The following is a 25,274-nucleotide window of genomic DNA, read 5'->3' on the forward strand; positions in this document are numbered from 1 at the left end:
TGATTTAGTCCCTTACTCCTCTTCACTCACTCCACCTGCTGACCTAACTGCTTCATTTCTTAACCCCCTGCCACACTGGTTTACACCCTCCCAAGTAGCACTAGCACTCCTCCCTTGAGGATATTTGTTTCCTGTAGATTAGGTGCATGTGTTAATAAGTAAGTAGCATAGTTTTTTCTGTTATGAAAACAGCATGTTGATTGCAGGAATTGTTGCTTAATTATGAATAGATGTTAGCCTGAGCACAATACAATGAAGCCAGCATAAGGACGTTATTCTGAGCTGTCATTTCTTTGTTCAGAAGGGATATTGTCAATCGACATTTGCAAGCAAACGGCAGGAAATGGGATTGCTCACAAATATTAGTGTGATTAATGCTGTCATTTAATGGGCTGTTCTAAAAATAAGTAAGATTCACTGTTTATTGTTAGGAAAATACATTCAATAATCGTACATTGGCTAGTTTTGCTGGAATTTAAACTTGGTGATTCATTGTACAGGATTTTGCCCTGATACACTTGTGTTTCTTCCAAATTTTCTTTGGGTTTTATTTTATGTTAATAATAAGATTCTCAGTAAAGAAAAAGTTTTATGTGTTGTTAAAGAGAAAAGGGTTCTGTTGCCAAGTAGTTATTTGAATGCAGGAAAAATAGATAGTTAAGATGAGGTATTAGTAATTTAAGATTTATGATAGGCTTGGCTAAAGCATGACGCAATTCTTCATTGCCTAGTTAAATTAAAGGTAAGCGATACACATTGTACAGTGTCTCATTCAAAGTCCATTAGGATTGGTTATGCAGTTGAGAAACTGGAATGTTGATGTTTGTGATAAATGCAAATTCAGTTAGCAGCTGGCATTTCTGGAAACCAGAAGTTACTGAATGAGTGCATTTGGCTCTCTCATTTTCTGTCATCCTGGATACAATTAACCTTTTCACATTTGTTGGCTAAACAAATAAAGCTATATTTAAGAACTACTTCAGTTTTGTATAATGATTACCACCAGATTGAACAATTTAAAAAAATCCCATTGCATTGCATTACCATGTGATGGGGTGCTTCCATAAACTCCTGCAAATTTCATTTCAGTAGCTTTACAATGTATATTGGGACACGTGTTTCGCTTATGAAGCAAGCAGACATTATCTGCTTATCAGACAGATGGATATTTGGTTTGTGCTTTGAGTGTTGGTATAGTTCTTTGTAAAAGATTGTTCCAGCAATTGTTGGTTTTGTCAGCAAATTCAAGATGATCCTCAGGTGATATCATTCTGTTATCTGTAAAGTTATAAAGCTGTTTTGTATTTAGTGTGTTTAGTGGTACATTTCATTTCGAAGCAGACCATGCAATCAATGGACGGGCTCCCCAAGGGACCTACAATGTTAGCTGACAGAAAACAGGCTCTTGATTATTACTTTATCCTGATCTACCCTTCTGTTAGTTCCACCTTTGCATACGTAACTGTTGTATAGCTAAAGGGCGGGGGTGGGGGAGAGACGAGTCTCTGAAACAACGCTGTCTGATGATTCTGACACAAAATTCAGTTTGGGATGCATAGGGAACACTATTTCGATTTTTGACTGTAGAGATTATATGCAAAACTGCAGCATTCAGTCTTTTCAAAAGGCATGGTGTACATTTCCTAAGGGATCTATAGAATGCTTTGTGTGAAAAATTTCTTCTGCCCTTCTGAATATTTTGAAAGGAACCTTTTTTTGCTGTCCAGGAAATGGCTTTTCTTCTCCGTTGCTATGCCAACTGCTTGCAGCCATGGCCCTCTAAAGTAAGCATGATAATGCAATTACAAAATATTCCATTTTGACATTAACTTTGGCAGTTTATTTTGCTTGTGACACGTTACTGTGACAAAATAACTGGTGGTATAGTATATTTGTCTTGTGTGTGAGAAATAGACCTGTTAAACGTCTGTCACTGTCGTGGTATGGAGATTAATTGTTGAAAGTTGGTTAGCTCAGCTAGCAGGAACCAGCAGCGACCACTCTATCAGCTTTGTTAGCAGACAGGGAGGTGGTCCTATTCATATGCACAGCCCTAATTCTTTAGTTGCGAATGAAACGGGAGTATTAACAATGCCTTGCAGAATGCTGTAGGCTGGTTTCTAGTCCTCAGCTAATCTACTACTGCATTAAGCTCTTTTGAGAGAGTCTGTGCGGTCAGCCATTTTAGTTTTCTCACAGCCATCGGATCTGCTCTTGTGAAGAAAGCTAGATGTCTACTTTTACATTGTCTATTTTTTCTTTAATATTTGAGGCATACTTAGTTGTTTTTAGCCTTTTAAATATGAGGAAAAAAAAGGATCTGTTTCACTGATTTTCGCTTTAATGGCAAATCAAATTCTGTTGGTTGGTAATGATATCCAGCTGCAGCATTTACATGGTGTGATGGGTGAATTGATGAGCTGAAATGAATCAGTCCATGATGTTTAAATTCAATTCAGCACACATTTCTGCATTATGAAACCATTATCAGTTGCAACTAATCATCCAATCATGGGACAGCAAGATAAAAACGCAGTGAGTATTTTACAGCTGCTTACTGCTGTAATTAAAAATTATTGTATATTTACATTTATGCCTTTATAATAGTTGTATTGATTATTTTGGTGTTGAACCTTTTGTGATGATGTTCAGTATGATGGAAAGCCTAATGGTAAGAGTGTTACTTCAGCTAATTGTTATTTAATGATTACTTTCCTGTGCTGTTTTTGAGTTAATTTATTTGTGTGGTGTTGGTGTGGATTGAGTTCAGTTGAGATGATCTGTTTTTAGTATTTCTGTAGCTGTGAACTCATGCACCTAATTTTAAGACACAATATTTGTAGACTGAATGTCTTAAGTTGTGTTATAGATGTATTTTGATCAGTGAAGGCAGAAAGGGACCGTTCATTGCAGTTTAAAACGGAGACAGTTATTTTCTTTTGGGAATACTTTGGCACAGGTTAGTGGTTTTTGGCGTTTAAAGGCTGTTAATATTTGTGTAACCTGTGAATGATACACACAAAATCTAGCTTCTATTTGAGAAGATACAATAATTTCTTCCAAAGCATCCATTTTGGAAAGATGCATTTTGTTTTTTTTCAAAAAGTGATTTGCAAGTTGAAGTTGCCTCTTCTATATGCTCCAGGTGGCCATACCCAACTTCAAATGCAATAAGGAACAGACAGCAAATTAGGCAAAACCAAGCTGATGAGCGACCCAAATGATAATGTCATGTCAAGCTTTACATTCTAATAGTTTGCTGCCAAGTTTTTGATTTCTGCATTGCTTATATATGGAATATAATGTATGTTCCATATATATATCATGGTTATTTTTGGCAAGATGATGTCTCTACATTTTCAGAAATAATCTGCATCTGGAGAAGAAACTCTCCACTATGGTTGACAAAGAGTGGTTATATTTTCTTATATTATCTCACTCTGTCTCAAGTGCTTAAACTGATATTACAATGCTGTGGAGGTGTGGTTTTCATGTCAAGTGATTTTAATGTAGTTGCAGAATTATGGACAAAATTTGCTTAGTAAAAATGGAACTTAGTGTCTATTTAGGGACATTCTTTGTCCATGTAACAATGAATTTTTTGAATTTTTATGGGACCATGAATATAAAATTTAAACTTGGTCAATTATGTCAAACCTAGATATTCTGGTTAGCTAAAGATGTCACTATTCACAATTGGATTATTGAGATGATAAGAAAATTCTCATGCACATTGTATTTCTTAAGTAATTTTGTGAATTATTTTACACAGTTTTAAGAAATGTGTTTTTAGTTAAGGTGTAAAATTATAATTGTAATTGAAACTGAAAGAGATTCAAATGAGAGGTGCAGATGTCATTTATAATATTATATAAAACACAAGAACTTCGGCTTTGCTCCAGAAGTAAACACGCAGATGATGAAAGTGAAGACTGTTTCAAACTTCTAAGAATTATCACTGATTTCTAATGAAAATACACTCAAAATTTTATGCTTTTCTGCACATCACTGGAAAAGGCTTTGTGTTATATTTAGCGATTCCCAAACCCAGACAAGTATTAAGTTTTCACTCCATTTTCCAGATTCTCACTTAGCAGTTCTAGTTATTTCTTAAATTTGGTGTGTCCTGTAGAAAAATATTAAAATTTACACTGTTTATGTTCTTTCACCTATAAATGCATGTGCCGTAGAATTTGTAGTCAAATTTCCCCTTGTTCTCCTACTCTTCAGGGAATAAAGTTTAACCGATTCAACCTTTCCCTATAACTCAAGCCCTGGCAACATCCTTGTAAATTTCTATCTTTGTACTTCCTTGTACACTTGCTACTTTATTGATATCTTTCCTGTATTTGTGACCAGAACTGCATGTACTACTCCACATTGGCATCATTAGTATATTGTACAATTTCAATATGGCACGCTAACTCCTGTACCCAGTACATTGATTTATGAAGGCCAATGTGCCAAAAACTGCCCTCTTTATGACCCTATCTACTTATGATGCCACTTACAAGGAAGTATGGATCTGTATTCTCAGATTCCTCTGTTAAACAACAGTCCTCTATCATTTACCATACAAGTCCTACCCTGGCCTGTCCTCCCAAAGTGCAGCACCACACACTTGTCTGCATTAAATTCCATCTGCCATTTTTTAGCTCATTTTTCCAGCTGGTGCAAATCCTGTTGCAAGCATTGATAGCCTTCCTCACTGTCCACTCTACCCCCAGTCTTCACACATCAAAGTTGCTGGTGAATGCAGCAGGCCAGGCAGCGTCTCTTGGAAGAGGTACCTGACGTTAGTCCTGACGAAGGGTCTCGGCCTGAAACGTCGACAGTACCTCTTCCGAGAGACGCTGCCTGGCCTGCTGCGTTCACCAGCAACTTTGATGTGTGTTGCTTGAATTTCCAGCATCTGCAGAATTCCTGTTGTCTACCCCCAATCTTGATATCATCTGAAAATTTTCTAATCCAGTTTACCACATTATCATCCAAATTGTTGATATAGATGATTTAAAAAAACAGCAAACCCAGCACAGATCCCAGTGTCACACACTAGTCACGGGGCTCCAGTCAGAGAGATAATCATATATTACCACTGTCTGGCTTCTCCTGTGAAAACAATGTCAAATCCAATTTACTACCTCATCCTGAATGCCAGTGACTGAACCTTTTCATGTCGGAATTCATCAAAGGCCTTGCTAAAGTCCATGTGGACAACATCCATGGTCTTTCCTTCAAAGTTCCTGGTAACATCCTTTAAAAACTCCGTAAGGTTGATTAGAAATGAATTACCACACTTAAAGCCATGTTGACTTTTCCTAATCAGCACATGTCTAAATACGTAGATATCTGGTTAATTAGACTATCTTCCAATGCATGATAGTGTAAAGCTACTGCAGCACCAGCGACCTGGGTTCAATTCCATCACTATCTGTAAGGAGTTTGTATGTTTTCTCTGTTATTGAGTGGATTTCCTCAAAGTGCTCCAGGTTCCTGTTACGCTGCTTTCCCTCAGTTCTTTAGAACTCACTGCTGTTTTGCCTCAGTTCCATAGTATGTTCTTCCAGAAACCTTCCCGGTGGTGACCAGTAAATTCTGCTTCTCTGCAATGCTTATATTTGATGTCCTGTGTGGGCATCTCATAAAGTATCAATAGCGTGGGCGCATTCAGTGTCAGGGTGGAGAACACCAGTAGTCAGGAATGTGTGTAGGTTTGTGTCTGGAGTCAAGTTGAAACAAAGGGAAACTTGTGTAAAAGTTATTATATCCATGGAGAGGTTAACTACTAGATGTCACTGTAACCTTCCTGTCATTGTTGGTGGATCTAATGGCATTTTTGATTTTATGTATCTGCGGTAAGCTCAGTCCCATATTCCATGTGAATAATAAGCAATGTGTTCCCTCTAACTTGTGTGCAAAAATCTTGTGCTGTGCAGTCTTTTGCCCAGTGACAACAACATGTACACTCTGAATTTGCTTGCTAAATGGCATTTTTAAAAAGTCATGGTTCCAGATATCGTTCCACTTCTTTCTATTAGCCAATTCTCCAGCAACTTTTGCATCGCGACAATACATGCAAGTTACATCAGTTTCTGCATTCTACATAAATATTTCTTGTAGCTGCATGTTCCTGACCTCATGAGGTTTTGGTGTAGCAGTTTCCACTGTTCCATTAAGCCATTCAACTTTAAATGAACTAGCAATTCTTTTACGCTTCACACCCTTTGGTTCTTTGGAATTCGACATAGTGAATCAATAATTTCAATAAAAACAGTATAAGGCAGTTCTAAAACTGGCAGACAAAGCATCGCAACCTCCACCTTATCAACATTGTCCATATCAGAATCCAGAAAAGGAAATGTGATTGTGTACAATTGTGAAATATACATAACATGCTGACAAGGTAGAAGGTGACATCCTTTTTTGCGCAGTTTAAATTCCTTTGTGCGCTTGTAGCAAAAGATTTGTGCACGCGCACACATGCACATCTTAGAGGGAATGTTGATAATGAGGACTTGGTTTAGTTATGGAGAAGAATGAAGTAATGGAATCTTTTAAAAAAAAATCTGCTGCACTACGAGCTAGTCAAATACCTGTAAGCAAAATTTTCCTGATGGGACTAGGTATATGAATACAAGTTGCTGGTGGTGTTTCTTGGGGATTAATGACAGGATCATTACTTTTAGTACTTTTAATAATAATTTACTTTTAGATATTGGAACAATGGGTTATGGATGTCACCAAAGTATATCTAAATATTAGGGCTATAGTCAGATCACATGATTAATATGTGCTTTAAAATATTTTGTATAGATTTGGTACCCAGACAGGTTCAAAATCGTTATGCCAGAGTTGATGCTTCAAGCAGAAGACCCTTTGTCAGAAATGGGAAAGAGAAAATAAGTTTAAAGTTGCAAAATGGGGTTGACAGGTGGTTCCCAGAAATGGTGGATCTTTAGAACACGATATGTTTTGAAGTGTAGAATTCTTTCAAGCAAAAGCTACACCTATTTGTAGTGCAAGTGTATAATGATACAGTATCCATGCATATGAAGTCAATAATGAATGCAAGTTTTGAAGATCACCTCAGGTGTATTTGTCTGCCATTCATACCATTCCTGAACTTTCTGTTGAGCCATGAGGTAGGATAATGCCTCTCTTATAGAGTTTGATACTCCTCATAACTGGTCTGCTTTATTGATAAGAATTTCAATTTTAATGCTATTCTTGCTGTAAAGAGCTGTTACACCTAGTTGAATGAAGGGTTTCTAATTATTGTCTAATGGCTTAGTTATCCTAAAAATCTTAATTTCGTTAGAATAACTTTCAAAATTCCATCATCTTTGAAATCATTAATACTTTTTCAAAAAATCAATAATTCTTTCTCTATGTTCAATTTGGTTGTGTTCAGTTTTGTAAGACATCGGAGAACTCTGGTAACACACATCAAAGTTGCTGGTGAACACAGCAGGCCAGGCAGCATCTCTAGGAAGAGGTACAGTCCTGACGAAGGGTCTCGGCCTGAAATGTCGACTGTACCTCTTCCTAGAGATGCTGCCTGGTCAGCTGCGTTCACCAACAACTTTGATGTGTGTTGCTTGAATTTCCAGCATCTGCAGAATTCCTGTTGTTTGTTGGAGAACTCTGGTAGCTGGTTGAAACTTATGTCAATATTTTTTAAGAAAAAACCTTGACCTTTATGGGAAACTCTGAGGTCAACAACTAATGGCATCCCTTTACACCCACTTGGTTGTCTCCATGATCTAATTGTGTTAAGCTAAATAAAGAGTTTGTTAAAGTCAAGAAATAATCTGGGAAATACAGAAAAAAGCAGCATTAGTGTTTGAAAATTTAGGAATGTAGTCATGGAACAATTTGCACAAGGCTGGTTCCTAATGGTTGCAAATGAAATGACTGTTGCTGTCCATTGAATTTGATTGGGAAATTTCTGGTCCAGAAAGAGCTGTGTAGCCAAACAGGTAGGAAAAACAGCAGCTTCAATCTCATTCAATAAAATGCGATAAGATCGATTTTAGGAACAAGAGAAAATCGGCAGATGCTGGAAATCTGAGCAACATACACAAAATGCTGGAGGAACTTAGCAGGCCAGGCAGCATCGAGGAAAAGAGTGCAGTTCACGTTTCGGGCCAAATCTTTCGGCAGGGCTAGCAAGCCTGTCAACAGAGAGCAGCTGCTGCCAATCCCTAGCCAGCCAGATTGCAGCATGAGCTCCATATATCTGTACTGTGGAGACATATCATGTGATCTTGTCCACCCAACACAGGCCTTCTCAGACAGCCTCTCCACACCACCCTGAACTGTGGGTGATTCATTATTGTTGGAGTGAAAGCAGAAATTGGGACTCACTCCCAAGTTCCCAGCCCAGCCAGTAATAATTTCTCTATATATTGCTACAATGAGTTACTTATGTAATTGATTTACTTATTTATTATTATTTTTATTTTATTTACTTTTTTCCTCTTCTATATTATGTATTGCATTGAACTGCTGCTGCTAAGTTAACAAATTTAATGGCACATGCTGGTGATAATCAACCTGATTCTGACTCGGATTCTGACCCCCTTATAGTTCTGAGTTCATCAATGTTTATTGTCCCTGGGATTTTATGCTTTTTAATACATAAAATTTGGGCTTTATGAATAAGTTTGTTGCAGTGTATCTATTTGCTTCCAGTATTGTGGCATATAAACAAAATTTATTGTATTAATTCATTATCATCAAGATACTCGTTTAAAGAATTCATGGTTGATCATTTTGAATTGCCATATAATTCCCAGTGCAAATGACCTTATAATGATATTCAGGAATGTTCTGGTGTAAAGCAAAGGGCATAATTGTATTTTCTCTTAGGGTGAAATAAATTAATTTAAATGAAATATTGAGGGTTTTACTGTTGTGCAATAATAGTAATACTGTTAGATTTTATAAAACAATTTCATGACATGTTACATGAACTACTATTGAGAATCTGTGGAAGTACTTATAAAGGTTTAGTTCATAATAGTGCTCAGATAGACATGTTTTATGTCACTCTGTATTGATTATTTTATATTTAGGCTTACGTTTAGGTGTATTTTTGTCCTTTTAATGGTACATTACATTCTGTTAGTGTATAGAAAAGTAGAACACTGGAAGAACTGGGTGGTCAATCAGAGTCTGTAGAGGCAGAAGGTGTATGTCACCATTTCTGGTCACAACCCACATTTGTCCTGATGCAGAGTCTCGACTTAAAATGTCAATATGCACCTTTTGCCTTCAGAAAAGGTTCTTGACCCACTGGAGTTTTCCAACATTTTGCTTTTTGTTCTAGATTTCAGCAGCCTCTTCTGATTTTAGCAAATGTAGCCTGACCATCCTAGAATATAGCATGCAGGTGACAATTGGTAAGGTTAATGTTATTTATTATTGCTTTGTTCATTTGCAAATTGAGAAAAATGATTCAAACAATCAACTGGAGGTGATTGCTGGAGGAAGTTAGGAGCATAAAATCAATTGTAGGGCCTTAGAATTTATTGAGGATTAGAGGGCTATTAGCATGCAAATGTAAGGATCTTTGAATTTGACAACAATTGATAATGTGGTAAAAGAGGAATGTGGGATACTTGACTTCATTAGCTGGATAGAGAAGCAGGGAGTTTTTCTAACAATTTATAAAACATTGCTAGGCTACTGTGCATAGCACTGGTTGCCACATATTTAGAAGGAAGGTAGGAAGGATTCTCCTGGATGTTGCCTGATGAGGGACTAGATGGACTGTTTTTTTCCAGGGAGCAGAGAAAGCTCAAGAGTTAAATAAGATAAAGGGGTTGGTGCACGGATAGAGAAGAAAAACTACATCCCATGGCAGAGATATAGAGCAAAATCAAAATCAAAAGTGGGTAACAAGAGAGGGAAGGGGAAAGAGTCAGATACCAGAGAGTACCCCTGTGGCTGACCCTCTTAACAATAAATACTCCTGCTTGAGTACTGTGGGTGGGGGAATGGCCTACCTGGTGGAAGCAACAGTGGCTGCGCCTCTGGCACAGAGTCTGGCCCTGTGGCTCAGAAGGGTAGGGAAAGGAAGAAGGCTGCAAGAGTAGGGGACTCTATAGTAAGGGAATCAGACTGGCGATTCTGTGGACATAGGAAAGAAACACGGATGGCAGTTTGCCTCCCAGGTGCCATAGTCTGGGATGTTTCTGATCACGTCCACGATATCCTGAAGTGGGAAGGTGAACAGCCGGAGGACGTGATACATATCGGTACCAACGACATAGGTAGGAAAAGGGAGGAGGCCCTGAAAACGGACTACAGGGGGTTAGGAAGGAAGTTGAGAAGCAGGACCTCAAAGGTAGTAATCTTGGGATTACTGCCTGTGCCACGTGACAGTGAGTATAGGAGTAGAGTGAGGTGGAGGATAAATACGTGGCTTATGGATTGGAGCAGGGGGCAGGGATTCAAAATTCTGGATGATTGGGATGTCTTTTGGGACAGGTGTGACCTGTACAAAAAGGATGGGTTGCAATTGAATCCGAGGGGGCCAATATCCTGGCAGGGAGGTTTGCAGAGGCTGTTGGGGGAGAGTTTAAACTAGAATTGCTGGGGGGTGGGAATCGAACTGAAGAGACAGAGGAAGGGGTGGTTGGCTCACAAATAGAGAAAGCTTGGAGACAATGCGAGAAAGCGGATGAGCTTAGAACCTGGATTAGTTCTTGGAGCTATGATGTTGTGGCCATTGCAGAGACTTGGGTGGCTCAGGGGCAGGAATGGTACTTAGAGTGCTAGCCTTTAGGTGTTTCAGAAAGGACAGGGAGGGAGGCAAAAGAGGTTGGGGCATGGCACTGCTGATCAGAGATAGTGTCATGGCTGTAGAAAAGGAGGAAGTCATGGAGGGATTGTTTACTGAGTCTCTGTGGGAGGAAGTTAGTAACAGGAAGGGGTCAATAACTCCACTGGATGTTCTTTTTTGTAGACCACCCAATAGTAACAGGGGCATCAAGGAGCAGATAGGGAGACAGATTCTGGAAAGATGCAAGAATAACAGGGTTGTCGTGGTGGGAGATTTTAATTTCCCAAATATTGATTGGCATCTCCCTAGAGCAAGGGTTTAGATGGGGTGGAGTTTGTTCGGTGTGTTCAGGAAAGTTTCTTGACACAATATGCAGATAAGCCTACAAGAGGGGAAGGCTGTAGTTGATCTGGTGTTGGGAAATGAACCTGGTCAGGTGTCAGATCTCTCGGTGAGAAAGCATTTTGGAGATAGTGATCATAATTCTATCTCCTTTACCATAGCATTGGAGAGGGATAGGAACAACAAGGTAGGACGATTAATTGGAAGTAAGAGAAGCATGAAGCTATCAGGCAAGAACTTGGAAGCATAAATTGGGAACAGATGTTCTCAGGGAAATATACGGCAGAAATGTGGCACATGTTCAGAGAATATTTGTGTGGCGTTCTGCACAAGTATGTTCCAATGAGACAGGGAAAGGATGGTAGGGTACAGGAAATGTGGTGTATAAAGGCTGTTGAAAATCTAGTCAAGGAGAAAAGAAAAGCTTACGAAAGGTTCAAAAAAACTAGGTATGATGGAGATCTAGAAGATTATAAGGCTAGCAGGAAGGAGCCTAAGAATGAAATTAGGAGAGCCAGAAGGGGCCATGAGAAAGCCTTGGCAAGCAGGATTAAAGAAAACCCCAAGGCTTTCTACACGTATGTGAAGAGCGAGAGAATAAGACGTGAGAGAATAGGACCAATCAAGTGTGACAGTGGAAAAGTGTGTATGGAACTGGAGGAGATATGGAGGTACTTAATGAATACTTTGCTTCAGTATTCTCTATGGAAAAGGATCTTGATGATTGTAGGAATGACTTACAGTGGATTGATAAGCTTGAGCATATAGACATTAAGAAAAAGGATGTGCTGGAGCTTTTGGAGAGCATCTGGGACCAGACAAGATGTACCCTAGGCTACTGTGGGAGGCGAGAGAGGAGATTGCTGATCCTCTGGCAATAATCTTTGCATCATCAATGGGGATGGGAGAGATGCCAGAGGATTGGAGGGTTGCAGATGTTGTTCCCTTATTCAAGAAAGGGAGTAGAGGTAGCCCAGGAAATTATAGACCAGTGAGTCTTACTTCAGTGGTTGGTAAGTTGATGGAAAGGATCCTGAGAGACAGGATTTATGAACATTTGGAGAGGCATAATATGATTAGGAATAGTCAGCATGGCTTTGTCAAAGGCAGGTTGTGCCTTACGAGCCTGATTGAATTTTTTGAGGATGTGACTAAACACATCGATGAAGGTAGAGCGTTAGATGTAGTGTGTATGGATTTCAGCAAGGCATTTAATAAGGTACCCCATGCAAAGCTTATTGAGAAAGTAAGGAGGCATGGGATACAAGGGGAGCTTGCGTTGTGGATCCAGAACTGGCTTGCCCACAGAAGACAAAGAGTGGTTGTAGATGGGTCATATTTTGCATGGAGTTTGGTGACCAGTGGTGTGCCTCAGGGATCTGTTCTGGGACCCTGACTCTGTGATTTTTATGAATGACCTGGATGAGGAAGTGAAAGGATGAGTTAGTAAATTTGCTGATGACACAAAGGTTGGGGGTGCTGTGGATCGTGTGGAGGGCTGTCAGAGGTTATAGTGGGACATCGGTAAGATGCAAAACTGGGCTGAGAAGTGGCAGATGGAGTTCAACCCAGATAAGTATGAGGTGGTTTATTTTGGTAGGTGAAATATGATGGCAGAATATAATAATGGTAAGACTCTTGACAGTGTGGAGGATCAGAGGGATCTTGGGGTCTGAGTCCATAGGACACTCAAAGCTGCTGCGCAGGTTGACTGTGTGGTTAAGAATTGGCCTTCATCAACCGTGGGATTGAGTTTAAGAGCCGAGGGGTAATGTTACAGCTATATAGGACTCTGGTCAGACCCCACTTGGAGTACTGTGCTCAATTCTGGTCATCTCACTACAGGAAGGATGTGGAAACTATAGAAAGGGTGCAGAGGAGATTTACAAAGATGTTGCCTGGATTGGGGAACATGCCTCATGAGAACAGATTGAGTGAACTCAGCCTTTTTTCTTGGAGTGACGGAGAATGAGATGTGACCTGAGAGAGGTGTACAAGATGATGAGAGGCATTGATCGTGTGGATAGTCAGAGGGTTTCCCCCAGGGCTGAAGTGGCTAACACGAGAGGGCACAGTTTTAAGGTGCTTGGAAGTAGTTACAGGGACTCCTGGATAGGTACATGAAGCTTTGAAAAATAGAGGGCTATGGGTAACCCTAGGTAATTTCTAAAGTAAGTACATGTTCGGCCCAGAGCTGTAGGTTTTCTATGTTCCTAATCAACATCAGAATCAGGTTTATTGTCACCAGCATCTAACATGAAATTTGTTAATTTAGCAGCAGTAGTTCAATGCAGTACATAATGTAGAAGAGAAAAAAATTATAAATAAAATAATAAGTAAATTACAGTATACCTATATTGAAAAGTTTAAAAAAACGTGCAAAATACTGTTTAAAAAAAAGTGAGGCAGTGTCCAAGGGTTCAATATCCATTTAGGAATCAGATGGCAGAGGGGAAGAAGCAGTTCCTGAATTGCTGAGTGTGTGTGTTCAGGCTTTTGTACCTCCAACCTGATGGTAACAGTGAGAAAAGGGCATGCCCTGGGTGTTGGGGGTCTTTAATAATGGACGCTGCCTTTCTGAGACACCACTCCCTGAAGATGTTCTCGGTACTTTGTAGGCTAGTACCCAAGATGGAGCTGACTAGATTTTACAAACCTTTGCATCTTCTTTTAGCCCTGTGCAGTAGTCCCCCACATACCAGACAGTCATGCACCTTGTCAGAATGCTTCCAATGGTACATCTATAGAAGTTTTTGGGTATTTCTGTTGACACGCTAAACCTCTTCAACTCCTAATGAAGTGTAGCTGCTGTCTTGCTTTCTTTGTAACTACATCTATATGCAAACACGAGGAAACCTGCAGATGCTGGAAATTCAAGCCACACACATCAAAGTTGCTCGTGAACACAGCAGGCTAGGCAGCATCCCTGGGAAGAGGTACATTCGACGTTTCGGGCCGAGACCCTTCGTCAGGACTAACTGAAAGAAGAGCTAGTAAGAGATTTGAGAGGGGGAGGGGGAGATCCAGAATGATAGGAGAAGACAGGAGGGGGAGGGATGGAGCTCTTAAACTTTTCGATGATTTTAAGTTCCCTGGCCTCCACCACTTTATTTTCACCATGGATGTCCAGTCCCTATATACTTCCATCCCCCATCAGGAAAGTCTCAAAGTTCTCCGCTTTGTTTTGGATTCCAGACTTAACCAGTTCCTCTCTACCACCACTCTGCTCCGTCGAGTGGAAATAGTCCTTACTCTTAATAATTTCTCCTTTGGCTCCTCCCGTTTACTCCAAACTAAAGGTGTAGCTATGGGCACCCGCGTGGGTCCTAGCTATGCCTGTCTTTTTGTTGGCTTTGTTGAACAGTCCATGTTCCAAGCCTATACTGGTATCTGTCCCCCACTTTTCCTTTGCTACATCGACGACTGCATTGGCACTGCTTCCTGCACGCATACTGAGCTCGTTGACTTCATTAACTTTGCCTCCAACTTTCACCCTGCCGTCAAGTTTACCTGGTCCATTTCCGACACATCCCTCCCCTTTCTAGATCTTTCTGTCTCTATCTCTGGAGACAGCTTATCTACTGATGTCTACTATAAGCCGACTGACTCTCACATCTATCTGGACTATTCCTCTTTTCACCCTGTCTCTTGCAAAAATGCCATCCCCTTCTCACAATTCCTCCATCTCCGCCGCATCTGCTCTCAGGTTGAGGCTTTTCATTCCAGGACGAGGGAGATGTCCTCCTTTTTTTAAAGAAAGGGGCTTCCCTTCCTCCACCATCAACTCTGCTCTCAAACACATCTCCCTCATCTCACGCACATCTGCTCTCCCTCCATCCTCCCGCCACCCCACTAGGAATAGGGTTCCCCTGGTCCTCACCTACCACCCCACCAGCCTCCGGGTTCAACATATTATTCTCCATAACTTCTGCCACCTCCAACGGGATCCCACCACTAAGCACATCTTTCCCTACACCCTCTCCCTGCTTTCTGCAGGGATCGCTCCCTACGTGATTCCCTTGTCCATTCGTCCCCCCCCATCCCTCCCCACCGATCTCTTTCCTGGCACTTATCCTTGTAAGCAGAACAAGTGCTACACATGCCCTTACACTTCCTTCCTTACCACCATTCAGGGTCCCAGACAGTCCTTCCAGGTGAGGCGACACTTCACCTGTGAGTCGGCTGGTGTGATATACTGCGTCCGGTGCTCCCAATGTGGCCTTCCATATATTGGCGAGACCCGACGCAGACTGGGAGATCGTTTTGCTGAACACCTACGCTCTGTCTGCCAGAGAAAGCAGGATCTCCCAGTGACCACACATTTTAATTCCATATCCCATTCCCATTCTGATTTGTCTATCCACAGCCTCCTCTACTGTAAAGGTGAAGCCACACTCAGGTTGGAGGAACAACACCTTATATTCCGTCTGGGTAGCCTCCAACCTGATGGCATGAACTTCCGCTAATGCCCCACCTCCCCCTCGTACCCCATCCGTTATTTATTTATATACACACATTCTTTTTCTCTCTCTCCTTTTTCTCCCTCTGTCCCTCTCACTATACCCCTTGCCCATCCTCTGGGCTTCCCCCCTCCCCCTTTTCTTTCTCCCTGGGCCTCCTGTCCCATGGTCCTCTCAACACACGTCAAAGTTGCTGGTGAATGCAGCAGGCCAGGCAGCATCTCTCGGAAGAGGTACAATCGACGTTTCAGGCCGAGACGTTTCAGGGTCTCGGCCTGAAACGTCGACTGTACCTCTTCCTAGAGATGCTGCTTGGCCTGCTGCGTTCACCAGCAACTTTGATGTGTGTTGCTTGAATTTCCAGCATCTGCAGAATTCCTGTTGTTTCCATGCTCCTCTCATATCCCTTTTGCCAATTAACTGTCCAGCTCTTGGCTCTATCCCTCCTCCTCCTGTCTTCTCCTATCATTTCGGATCTCCCCCTCCCCCTCCCACTTTCAAATCTCTTACTAGCTCTTCTTTCAGTAAGTCCTGATGAAGGGTCTCGGCCTGAAACGTCGACTGTACCTCTTCCTAGAGATGCCGCCTGGCCTGCTGCGTTCACCAGCAACTACATCTGTATGTTCTGACCAGGTTAGATCCTCAGAGATCTTGACACCCAGGAACTTGAAACTGCTCACTCTCTCCACTTCTGATCCCTCTATGAGGATTGTTATGTGTTCCTCCATCTTGCCCTTCCTGAAGTCCACGATCAGCTCTTTCGTCTTACTGACGTTGAGTGCCAGGCTGTTGCTGCGGCACCACTCCAATAGTTGGCACATCTCACTCCTTTACGGCCTTTCGTCACCACCTGAGATTCTACCAGCAATGGTTGTATCGTCAGCAGATTTATAGATTGAGCTGTGCCTAGCCACACAGTCATATGTATATAGAGTATAGAACAGTGGATAAGCACACATCCTGAGGTGCACCAGTGTTGATCATCAGCGAGGAGGATATGTTATCACCAATCCGCACAGATCGTGGTCTTCAGGTTAGGAAGTTGAGGATCCAGTTGCAGAGGCCCAGGTTCTGCAACTTCTCAATCAGGATTGTGGGAATGATGGTATTAAATGCTGAGCTATAGTTGATGAACAGCATCCTGACATAGGTGTTTGTGTTGTCCAGGTGGTCATAAAGCCGTGTGGAGAGCCATTGAGATTGCATCTGCCATTGACCTATTGTGGCAATAGGCAAATTGCAATGGGTCCAGGTCCTTGCTGAGGCAGGAGTTCAGTCTAGTCATGACCAACCTCTCAAAGCATTTCATCACTGTCGATGTGAGTGCTACCGGGCGATAGTCATTTAGGCAGCTGACATTTTTAGGGATTGGTATAATTGTTGCCTGTGGGAACTTCCACCCGTAGCAGTGAGAGGTTGAAAATTTTCTTGAATACTGTCGCTAGTCAGTTGGCACAGGTTTTCAGAGCCTTACCAGGTACTCCATCTGGACCTTCCGCCTTGCAAGGGTTCACTCTCTTTAAAGACAACCTAACTAAAGAGCACAATTTCAATGTAAGAATTTAGAGGTTATCTGCGAAGGACTTTTTCAACCAGAGAGAGGTTAGAATCTGGAAAACACTACCTGAGTAGAGGCAGGTGCTCTAACAGCATTCAAGAATTATTTAGAGGTATATTTAAATCACCAATCCAAATAAAAGGCTGTGATGCCAGATGCTGGTAAACAGAATTAGAATAGATAAATATTCAATGCTGGGAAGTGCCTCTGTCTGTCCTGTATGACTATAATCAAAAGGAAATTCATATGAAACTTTGGCTAAAATGATCAAAATCTGGAACTCATTACCCCTGGCTTTGGTTAATGTGAAGAATATCTCTTCACATTTCAGTCCTAAATGTTTAGAGACTTGGTCCCTTTGTTTTCCCACATCGACTGCGGAAATGCCCTCCAATATCTGGTTTCTCCAACCCCAATCAGAATTATGTACATTTCAAATTGGATCCCTTTTTATTTAGTCCGTGAGCCAGGACCCCAAATTTGGGCCACGGGTGCCATTTGGGGGGAATAATTCTTATAGTGATCTTTGGTAAGGTATACACCCCTGGTGCTAGAAAACATGTGATAGCATTGCAGCGGTGGTAGCTTCTTCAAATCATTCTTAGACCTTGAGAACGACATGGCCAGTGACTTGAACCAACAGAAGTTGAACAATCTGCTGCAAAGTCCACTGTTAGTTGAGCTGATAACCCTGTGGACAGACTTTCTGGAACACCTCCGTCACAACAATGGAGAGTTATCTGCATTCTGGATATCATACATGGTAGAAAATGTAGTACTTGAACTTACGCGTGCCTTTCATGAGGGGGACTGGGAGTTGCACCTCCATGCTATAAGAACCATGATCCCATGGTGCTTGCCTATGATAAGATGAATTATGCCAGCTACCTGTCCCCTTACTTTGCTCAGATGATGAACCTCCCAGAGAAGAATCCTTCTGTGTATGAGGCCTTCAAGACAGGCCAATTCTCAGTGCAGCTCCTTTCTCAAGTAACAACCCCTTTGGGCAGATCCCTGTGGACCAGTTTATTGAAGCCACAGTGAACAAAGACACACAGACTCCTGGAGGCACATCACGGTTCAGACTGAATGCTGGAGCTATCAAGCGTTATACGTAATAGCTGAGCACTGCAGTGCATTCCTGGGACAGTTAAGGGGGATGGTCCAAGGCAACAAATCAGAGCTTTGTCATGCAGAGCTACAGCGGCCAAGAATCTAGAAAGATGAGGAAGCAGTTTCAGCAGTGGTTAGCCTCATACATGAATGGGTCAACCCATTTGCAGGGAAGCAGGACCTCAGCATCTCTACGGCAAAGGCAGCCCCCAAGGACATTGCCTCCGACCTGATTTCAGATTGGTGAGTAATGCTATGCAACCTTCAAGGATAAGAGACTAGAGGAACACCCATCAGCAAAGAAATTCCATGACCTAATGAAAACTAACAAACTGAAAACATTCAGTGATATGTGTAAGAAGAGAGAAGTGAAACCAAATGGGAGGGTGATTATCCTGAAAGCAGACAGGTCTTTGTTTGGGCTCATATAGTGATGGCACAAGGGCGCAGTCTACATATGGAGGATATCCTTTCTCATCCCCTTGGACCATTGGCCTGGGCCCTGTCCACACCAGAAGGATTGCTGAGAAAGACAAATAAAGCTACTTTAGCCACAACCTTGCAGAAAAATGTAGCAGTAGAAGAGCAACTCCCAGGAAACTCTGCTACAGTGGTTGATAGAATGAACTTGGTCCAAAGAGTGAAAGGTGATCAAGTTACTTTCAGAGATGTTGCTACAACAATTCTGGGTATGACTCTGAGGGAAGGCAGTCAGAGTAGCAGAATAGATGTTGTGTTCGACACATACAAGGAGAAATCTACCAAGAATTGTGAAAAATCTCTATGGGGTGAAGAGACTGGTCATGAATTGCAAGGTATCACAGGCACACAGATGGTGAGGCGGTGGAGGAGCTTCCTGACCAAAGTCAGTAACAAAAATAGGCTCATTAGCTTCATAGTCCATGAATGGAGGAAGGCAGAGTACAGAGCAAAGCTACAGGAAAAGATTCTGTATGCAACTGTGAATGACAAATGTTACAGAATCACATCTCAAGACAGTGAAGAGATGTCAGCTCTTTAGTGTCAACAAGAAGAAGCAGATGGCCGCCTACTTCTCCATGCTGCCCATGCCACAAAAGAGGGATACCAATCTGTAGTGATCTGCTCAGAAGACACAGATGTCTTTATCATGTCTTTAGCACTTTGTGACAAGATTGAGGCCCCATTGTTCCAGAGGTGTGGCACTAGAACCCGTACAAGGCTTGTAGACATCAGGAATTATTATGGAAAACAAGTATGGAAAGCAGTCTTTGATTAAATATCACACACAAAAATTGCTGGTGAATGCAGCAGGCCAGGCAGCATCTATAGGAAGAGGTACAGTCGACATTTCGGGCCGAGACCCTTTGTCAGGACTAACTGAAAGAAGAGATAGTAAGAGATTTGAAAGTGGGAGAGGGAGGGGGAGATCCGAAATGATAGAAGACAGGAGGGGGAAGGGATGGAGCTAAGAGCTGGAAAGTTGATTTGCAAAGGGGATATGAGAGGATCATGGGATGGATGGGAGGCCTAGGGAGAAAGAAAGTTGGGGGGGGAGCTCAGAGGATGGGCAAGGACTATACTAAGAGGGACAGAGGGAGAAAAAGGAGAGAGAGAAAAAAAATTATATCGTAATAAAAGATAAATAACAGATGGGGTGTGAAGGGGAGGTGGGTATGAAGGAACAACACCTTATATTCCGTCTGGGTAGCCTTCAACCTGATGGCATGAACATTGACTTCTCCAGCTTCTGTTAATGCCCCACCTCCCCTTTTGTACCCCATCCGTTATATATTTATCTTTTATTATTATATAATTTTTCTCTCTCTCCCCTCTCTCTCTCCCCTCTCTCTCTCCCCTCTCTCTCTCCCCTCTCTCTCTCCCCTCTCTCTCTCCCCTCTCTCTCTCCCCTCTCTCTCTCCCCTCTCTCTCTCCCCTCTCTCTCTCCCCTCTCTCTCTCCCCTCTCTCTCTCCCCTCTCTCTCTCCCCTCTCTCTCTCCCCTCTCTCTCTCCCCTCTCTCTCTCCCCTCTCTCTCTCCCCTCTCTCTCTCCCCTCTCTCTCCCCCCTCTCTCTCCCCCCTCTCTCTCCCCCTCTCCCCCCTCTCCCCCCTCTCCCCCCTCCCCTCTCCCCCTCTCCCCCCTCTCCCCCCTCTCCCCCCTCTCCCCCCTCTCCCCCCTCTCCCCCCCCTCCCCCCCTCTCCCCCCCTCCCCCCCTCTCCCCCTCTCTCTCCCATGATCCTCTCATATCCCTTTTGCCAATCAACTTTCCAGCTCTTGGCTCCATCCCTCCCCCTCCTGTCTTCTCCTATCATTTTGGATCTCCCCCTCCCCCTCCCGCTTTCAAATCTCTTACTATCTCTTCTTTCAGTTAGTCCTGGCGAAGGGTCTCGGCCCGAAACGTCAACTGTACCTCTTCCTAGAGATGCTGCCTGGCCTGCTGCATTCACCAGCAATTTTTGTGTGTGTTGCTTGAAATTCCAGCATCTGCAGATTTCCTCATGTTTGATTAAATATATTCATTTTACAACCAAATGGGGCCTAGGTTATGGCCATGTGGAACCCCACATTTGAATTATTGTACTTTAATTCTATATGCTATGACAAACGCTTAAGATTGTTTTGATTTGATACAACAATATGGAAAATATCATGACATTGATAAAACTCCAGAAATCTCTCCAAATGAGGTTTTTAACCTTTTGGGGGAGTGGGGTAACATCTTCTGCTGTACTGATGTTAATATGGAATATATACAAAAAGTGATTACTTATTTGAAGTAATAAAGCTACCACTGGTGCAATGCTGTCATATATTTTCTAACTCTGGAGGTGTATACCTTGCCAAAAATCACCATGGGCATTATTCCCCTCAGATGGTACAGACCAACCCTACTTGCTCACAGACTAATTCTAGTAAACTGTGGTGGATAAAGGCGTGTTCAACGGTGTTCCCCTAGGCGTGAGTTGACGTAGTAGTGGTAGTCAACGGTGTCTTCTCTCATTTGATAATCCTGCCATCCAGGAATGCTGGATATTTGTTATACTTTCTGAAAGGAAAGTATACCTTTTCTTAAATAAGGAAACATAAACCTGTGTATGATACACCCATGCATGATCTCCTCAGGCTTTTATATTAATGTGGTAAGATGACTTTGGTCCTGTACTCAAAACCTGTTCCATTGAACGCCTAGATACCTCCATTATTGCTTGCAGTGACTTCTATTATTGTTGGGACAGCATGGTAGTGTAGTGGTTAGCGCTTTACATTACCAGTGACCTGGGTTCAATTTCTGCTATTGTCTGTAAGGAGTTTCTACATTCTCTCCATGACCACGTGGGTTTCCTCTAAGTGCTCTTGGTTTCCTCCTTCAGTTGAAATATCTACCGTTTGGTAGGTTGATTGGTCATTGTAAATTCTCCCATGATTCAACTAGGATTAAATCTGGGAATTGCCGACCATCGTGACTCAAAGGGTTGGAAGGTCCTATTCATACTCTGTATGTCAAATAAATAAATGCATACATGGACACTCTCCCTTAGTATCCTCTTCAAAATATTCATTTTTACCCAGTTTTGACTTTGTCAAACATAGAAGCAAAATATGGTCCCTTCATCCAGATAAATATGTCATTAATACTGGAGTCTAAGTACTGGTCCCACTCTTATGCTATGTGTCTCTGACCACTACTCTAAGGAAGTCCGATTTATTCCAGCTCTTTCTCTTGCCAAGTTTCAGTCCATGCTAGCAACACACACAAAATGCTGGAGTACATTCGATGTTTCGGGCTGAGGCCCTTCAGCAGGGCCTGCTGAGTTCCCCCAGCATTTTGTGTGTGTTGCTTGGATTTCCAACATCTGCAGATTTTCTCGTTTCAGTCCACGCAAGTTCAGTTCATGCTATGTTATTCCATTCTGCTTTAATTTTGCACTTATGAGACTATCAAAGGCCTTCTGAAAATCCAAATACATCATATCCCTCATTTATTTTGCATTCTGTTTGTTAACTTAGCATTTTTTAAATACCTCCTTAATTGCCTTTTGCTGAAGCGGTCTGAAGCTTTAGCCATGGGTCTCTGCTGCCTGATGGCTTGTAGTCTGGAACTTGCTACCTCAGTCCTGGTTGCAAAAGTTCAGTAAAATTGATTCTCTGCAATCTTTTCAGATGACTACTGGTGCGGAATATAGATGGTAATTTTGGGTAGCCCAGTAGCTTCTGAAAGATTCAGCCAATGAAACCGCAGTTGTGTATTGTTAATGCAACTCATCCAGAAATTGAGAGTTCCATCCTATGACCTACTGTATTAGATCATGGAAAGGAGGTGAATCATTCTGCAGGATATGTACTGTGTTAACCACAGTATTTATGTGGGTGACACACACAAAGTGTTGGAGGAACTCAGCAGGTCAGGCAGCATCAATGGAAATGAATAAACAGTGGATGTTTCAGGCCGAGAGCCTTCTTCGGGACTGGAGAGGAAGGTGGAAGATGCCAGAATAATAAAGGGTGGAGGGAAGGGAAGGAGGATAGCTAGAAGGTGATAGCTGAAGCCAGGTGGGCGGGAGAGAGGGATGAAGTAAGAAGCTGGGAGGCGATAGGTGGGGAAGGTTCTGTTCAACTACACTGTACATACATTATTTCTACTTTATATATGCTGTGTATTTATTATATCATTCCTGCTTTTACTATATGTTAGTGTTATTTTAGGTTTTATGTGCTATTTGGTATGATTTGGTAGGTTATTCTTTGAGTCTGGAAACGCTCAAAAATTTTTCCCATATAAACTAATGATAATTGCTTCTTCGTTTTACACTATTTTGGCTTAGGAAAAGGTAAAGGGTTGGAGAAGAAGGAATCTGATGGGAGAGGAGAGTGGACCATGGGAAAATGAACCGGGTCAGGTCACAGATCTCTCAGTGGGTGAGCATCTGGGGGACATGGAAAAGGATAGAATCAGGAGGACAGGAAAATTTTTAATTAGGGAAGGGCAAATTATGAGGCTATAAGGCTACAACTTGCGGGTGTGAATTGGGATGATGTACTTGCAGGGAAATGTACTATGGACATGTGGTCGATGTTTAGAGATCTCTTGCAGGATGTTAGGGATAAATTTGTCCCGGTGAGGAAGATAAAGCATGGTGGGGTGAAGGAACCATGGGTGACAAGTGAGGTGGAAAATCTAGTCAGGTGGAAGAAGGCAGCATATACGAGGTTTAGGAAGCAGGGATCAGATGGGTCTATTGAAAATAGGGAAGCAAGAAAGGAGCTTAAGGGGCTGAGAAGAGCAAGAAGGGGGCATGAGAAGGCCTTGGCGAGTAGGGTAAAGGAAAACCCCAAGGCATTCTTCAATTATGTGAAGAAAAAAAGGATGACAGGAGTGAAGGTAGGACCGATTAGAGGTAAAGATGGGAAGATGTGCCTGGAGGCTGTGGAAGTGAGCAAGGTCTTCAATGAATACTTCTCTTCGGTATTCACCAATGAGAGGGAACTTGATGATGGTGAGGACAGTATGAGTGAGGTTGATGTTCTGGAGCATGTTGATATTAAGGGAGAGAAGGTGTTGGAGTTGTTAAAATACATTAGGGCGGATAAGTCCTGGGGGCCTGATGGAATATTCCCCAGGCTGCTCCACAAGGCAAGGGAAGAGATTGCTGAGCCTCTGGCTAGGATCTTTATGTCCTCGTTGTCCACGGGAATGGTACCAGAGGATTGGAGGGAGGCGAATGTTGTCCCCTTGTTCAAAAAAGGTAGTAGGGATAGTCCGGGTAATTATAGACCAGTGCGCCTTATGTCTGTGGTGGGAAAGCTGTTGGAAAAAATTCTTAGAGATAGGATCTCTGGGCATTTAGAGAATTATGGTCTGATCAGGAACAGTCAGCATGACTTTGTGAAGGGCAGATCGTGTCTAACAAGCCTGATAGAGTTCTTTGAGGAAGTAACCAGGCATATAGATGAGGGTAGTGCAGTGGATGTGATCTATATAGATTTTAGTAAGGCATTTGACAAGGTTCCACACGGTAGGCTTATTCAGAAAGTCAGAAGGCATAGGATCCAGGGAAGTTTGGCCAAGTGGATTCAGAATTGGCTTGCCTGCAGAAAGCAGAGGGTTGTGGTGGAGGGAGTACATTCAGATTGGAGGGTTGTGACTAGTGACTGGTGTCCCACAAGGATCTGTTCTGGGACCTCTACTTTTTGTGATTTTTATTAACGACCTGGATGTGGGGGTTGAAGGGTGGTTTGGCAAGTTTGCAGATGACACAAAGGTTGGTGGTGTTGTAGATAGTGTAGAGGACTGTCGAAGATTGCAGAGAGACATTGATAGGATGTAGAAGTGGGCTGAGAAGTGGCAGATGGAGTTCAACCCGGAGAAGTGTGAGGTGGTACACTTTGGAAGGATGAACTCCCAAGGCAGTATACAAAGTAAATGGCAGGACACTTGGTAGTCTGGAGGAGCAGAGGGATCTGGGGGTACATGTGCACAGATCCCTGAAAGTTGCCTCACAGGTGGATAGGGTAGTTAAGAAAGCTTATGTGGTGTTAGCTTTCATAAGTTGAGGGATAGAGTTTAAGAGTCGCGATATAATGATGCAGCTCTATAAAACTCTGGTTAGGCCGCACTTGAAGTAGTGTGTCCAGTTCTGGTCGCCTCACTATAGGAAGGATGTGGAAGCATTGGAGAGGGTACAGAGGAGATTTACCAGGATGCTGCCTGGTTTAGAGAGTATGGATTATGATTAGAGATTAAGGGAGCTAGGGCTTTACTCTTTGGAGAGGAGGAGGATGAGAGGAGACATGATAGAGGTGTACAAGATAATAAGAGGAATAGATAGAGTGGATAGCCAGTGCCTCTTCCCCAGGGCACCACTGCTCAATACAAGAGGACATGGCTTTAAGGTAAGGGGTGGGAAGTTCAAGGGGTATATTAGAGGAAGGTTTTTTACTGAGAGAGTGGTTGGTGCATGGAATGCACTGCCTGAGTCAGTGGTGGAGGTAGATACACTAGTGAAGTTTAAGAGACTATTAGACAGGTATATGG

General features: G+C 42.4%; 1 protein-coding gene across 6 annotated transcripts in view; it reads left to right on the forward strand.

Annotated features, from left to right (window-relative positions):
- rapgef2b (Rap guanine nucleotide exchange factor 2b) overlaps window positions 1–25,274 on the forward strand; it is a 393,855-nt gene that overhangs the window by 193,577 nt on the left and 175,004 nt on the right. Inside the window, exon 1 of one of the 6 annotated variants that reach the window (XM_063046418.1) lies at window positions 1,842–2,535. The exons of the other annotated variants lie outside the window; for them this stretch is intronic. Coding sequence (XP_062902488.1) covers window positions 2,476–2,535 — 60 coding nt within the window. The 5' untranslated portion in view covers window positions 1,842–2,475. Of the gene's footprint in view, window positions 1–1,841; window positions 2,536–25,274 lie in introns of those variants that run through there. 6 annotated transcript variants of the gene reach the window in all.

This window comes from Mobula hypostoma, chromosome 4 (assembly GCF_963921235.1).
Source record: "Mobula hypostoma chromosome 4, sMobHyp1.1, whole genome shotgun sequence".
NCBI classification, from domain to species: Eukaryota; Metazoa; Chordata; class Chondrichthyes; order Myliobatiformes; family Myliobatidae; genus Mobula; species Mobula hypostoma.